This window comes from Nannospalax galili, unplaced genomic scaffold (assembly GCF_000622305.1).
Source record: "Nannospalax galili isolate Female #2095 unplaced genomic scaffold, S.galili_v1.0 scaffold450, whole genome shotgun sequence".
Lineage (NCBI taxonomy): Eukaryota > Metazoa > Chordata > Mammalia > Rodentia > Spalacidae > Nannospalax > Nannospalax galili.
Window position 1 is genome coordinate 1,910,676 of NW_008329134.1, and position 3,654 is coordinate 1,914,329.

The 3,654-nt window shown below is 33.6% G+C and overlaps 1 protein-coding gene across 1 annotated transcript in view; it reads right to left on the reverse strand.

Moving 5' to 3' along the window:
* Hdac9 (histone deacetylase 9) overlaps positions 1 to 3,654 on the reverse strand; it is an 897,356-nt gene that overhangs the window by 53,465 nt on the left and 840,237 nt on the right. Inside the window, exon 24 of the mRNA XM_008832701.3 lies at positions 1,085 to 1,218. Within this exon, the coding sequence (XP_008830923.1) occupies positions 1,085 to 1,218 (134 nt within the window). The remainder of the gene's footprint in view (positions 1 to 1,084; positions 1,219 to 3,654) is intronic.

The following is a 3,654-nucleotide window of genomic DNA, read 5'->3' on the forward strand; positions in this document are numbered from 1 at the left end:
GACACTTGGTTCCTAAGAGTCAGAGAAAGATCTAAGTTTTTAGAAAATCTGTGACAGTGTGAATGATTGTCGATGTTCATCATTAAGTCATTACACTCTCCCAGGTTATTACACTGTCTACAATTACAAGCACTTGATCAGTGTTCAAATTTTTCTTTCAAATTAAAAAAATTATATTTATTTCCATAAATATGTCAAAATAATCATGTCAAAGCACTATGGAATTGTAAGATGATAGCATTAGTAACATTTATTCATTCATTGTACAGAAGAAAAGGCAGTTTTCCCTAAAACTATATGCAAAGTCATGAGTTACAGTTAAAAACAACATATGTAAGTTTCAAAAATGATTTTGTGACTCACTAAAGCCATATTTCCAGTTCAACTTCAAAAGAGAAAAACAAAAAAGGACAATGATTACCACACTACCATACATTCACTATGAAAACTACGTCACAGTGTTTAGATATGAAGTCTGCAGAGTGGTTAGAAAGTGTGCTGCAACTTAGTTATCTGATGCTGAAGTTTTCTTTAAAATGGACCTTTGACCTTTTAGATTCAAGTTCAAATCTCAGATCTACTGCATTCTAGCTGCATGATTTTTGTGGATTTTTCAGTCTTTATGAAATTTCTTATCACTCTCAGGAAGATGGAAATACTATCTGTGTCTAAACATGGAGAATTCTTAAATGATGACAAAAGGAATTTAACGATGGTTTTATTCTTCGGAACTAACAATCTTACAGGAAATCTCAAAATTTTTTGAAGTTTAATTTCATAAATGATTCACTGCTCATTTGATTGGGTCAGTAGATAAAACAGTCTTCTTTCCAAGGGCTATTATCTTTGCTCATTTTGGGGTTGTGTCAATAATCCAGTTGAAGGGAATGCAATGTGGATATTCAGTCTGGGAAGATGATGTAGCATACAACACAAGAACAGGGAACTTCTCTTGCCTACTTCCTTAATGGTGAGAGTTACATTGAGTTTCCTGTGTTCATAGCTGAAATAAAAATACTTTAAAAATACGCATGCGTACCTCCCTGATCCTTTACCCCTGCTCTTTTGTACTTTCAATTTTTACCTCATTTCCTAGAAGGGCATTTATGCAGGCTTCTGATGCATCACAGATGGCTGTCAAATCGTGTCCTCCTTCTAGAGCCAACGCCACACGTCCATCAGCCAGTGTCATCAACTGCTTAGTCAAATGACCAAAGCCTACCATGGTAAAAACAGAATATTTCAAATGATTAAATAAAGAGAAATGATGACTAGAATCTGACAGTGACTGAACATTTATTCTCCTCAAGTTCTTTCTCAGCACTTGCTAGAACTAACTCATTTACACTCATGAAAACTTTATGAGTTAGGTTCTATTATCTTAGTGCTATAAACAAGATTACTAAAGGTCCAAGATGCCACAGATGAAAAGCATTACAACAAAACTTACATCATTTACTCTCTCTCTTCACCAATAAACAGTGAAGCCTCACTTAACACGTTTTGAATCCATCTGAAGAAGAACTTGAATAAGAACTGGGACTATAGCTCAGGGCAAGAGTGCTTGCCTACCACGCATGAGGCCCTAAATTCAATTCCAAGAAACACATGCACACTCTATTTTGTAGTTATTTTTGTTATGAAATATTTGATATGTGCACTAACATATATTATGGATTATTAGATATAATGATATGAGAATCATCTCAATCATCTGTCTTAAGGAAAATAATATTAGCAATACTAATGAAACCCTCTGCATGTCACTCTGCAATGGTATCAGTTCCCCTCCGTGTGGGAAGTCAGGAGCTTGAGATGGCAGTTTTAATTCTGTTGCATTCCTTTGTTGAATTTGCTTGCCTTTAAATTTTATAAATATCTCTTCATACTTTTCCAACTTGCTCTTTTTGGGCATTTTGATCTCTCATCTCCACTGATGCATGAAGCTCGGTTCTTTACCATCTAGTAGGCCAATTCGTGTTTATAGAATTTGTTTACTTATTTTTATATATACGGATATTGGTATTGTTGTTACTGGTGTTACAAAAATTTTAGTTTGTTGTTGCAAACAGTGTTGCCAAGAATATCCTTATGCAAGTCTTCTGGTGCACAGATGCAAGAATGGAATGAAATTGTGAGTTAAAATCTGCTAAGTAATGCCAGATTATTTCCAAAGGCAGATCACCAGCCCCCACACTTAGAAGCAACATACATGAAAATTCCAGTTCCGTTACATCCTTGCGAACATTTGGTATGATTTGCTAAGTGGGTGGATGAACAATGCCACATTATTGTGGCTTCATTCTGTAAAAGGGAGGGGCTTTCTATTTCTAGTTTTATTAAGTGTCTGTACAATTTGATCTATTTTTTTCTATATAGATTTGGCCTTTTCCTATAATTTTAGTAGCATCGTGAGCTATTATAATGCATTAATTAGCACTTCTAATATTAGGCTATCATTGCACGTATGCCATAAAGTGAGTTTATTTCTGATACAATTTTAGTGCACAGCTAGATACATCTTACTAACCGTTGTTTCAGACCTTTTTGTCCTATGCTCATGAATGAGATTAATAGAGAAGTTTTCCATTCTTGTGTTGATGATGAATTGACCATGATGAATTGTTCTTCATTATCTGACCTGGAATGTTAGATACATGTTTCCTATAGTTATTTAGATTTTGAATTCTCTATAATGAAGGTTTTTAACTATTGATTCATTTTTTAGGGATTATAGATCTATTCATATCTTTAATTGGAATTTTCTAGGACTTTGTTCTATTATTAAAATGTTCAAAGTTACAAAAATAAAATTTTCGTTTTTATCTTATTTTCAAACTCCAATGAAATGTAGGCAAACTTTGTCACCTAATATCTTATAGATTCCCTCCATATTGTTTTCATATATTAATTTTATTTCTTTAAATATATTTTATGTGCTGAATCTGATCACTGAATTATTTCAGTTTAGTTTGTTTTTTGCTATTTCTAATGATTCATCCTCAAAGTTCCTTTAACTTTCTTGTTTGTGTTTTTCTTTCCATTTTTCCTTTTTTGAGCTCATATTCAGTGCAAATGTTATATACAAGAAGTCTTTGAAGCCTAGTGCGATGGACTGAATGTCTGTGACCATTCTCCTGCCCACTTACATTTATGTGTTGAAATCCTAATTGCTAGTGTGGTAGTATGTGAAGGTTTGCCTTGGGTGATTAGGTGATAACCTTGTGAATAATATTAAGGCTTTTATAAAATCGAACTCCAAAGAGTACTCAAAACATTTTTTCCTGCCAGGTGAGGATGATAGAAGTTGTCAGGGTACAACCCAGATGAAAAACTCCACAAGAACCTGACCATGCTGGCACTCTGACCTTGTGTTTACAGACTCCAGAACAGTGAGAAAAATTCAAGTGTTTTAAAGTCATCATTATGTTGCACTTTGTTATAGGAGTCTTAACTCAGATACTCCTCTTGTGTTAATGTGATATATCTCTTTTCAATCCTGGTATAGTGTGATTTTGTTTGCTTCTGTTAAATGTTTAGGATACTATCATCTAGGATCTATTTTAAATTCTTAGACTGCAGTGTTGATTTAGGATTTTGCTTTTGTATATGTATTATAAATATGGACTTGGTTATGCTCAATTTGTTGTCTTT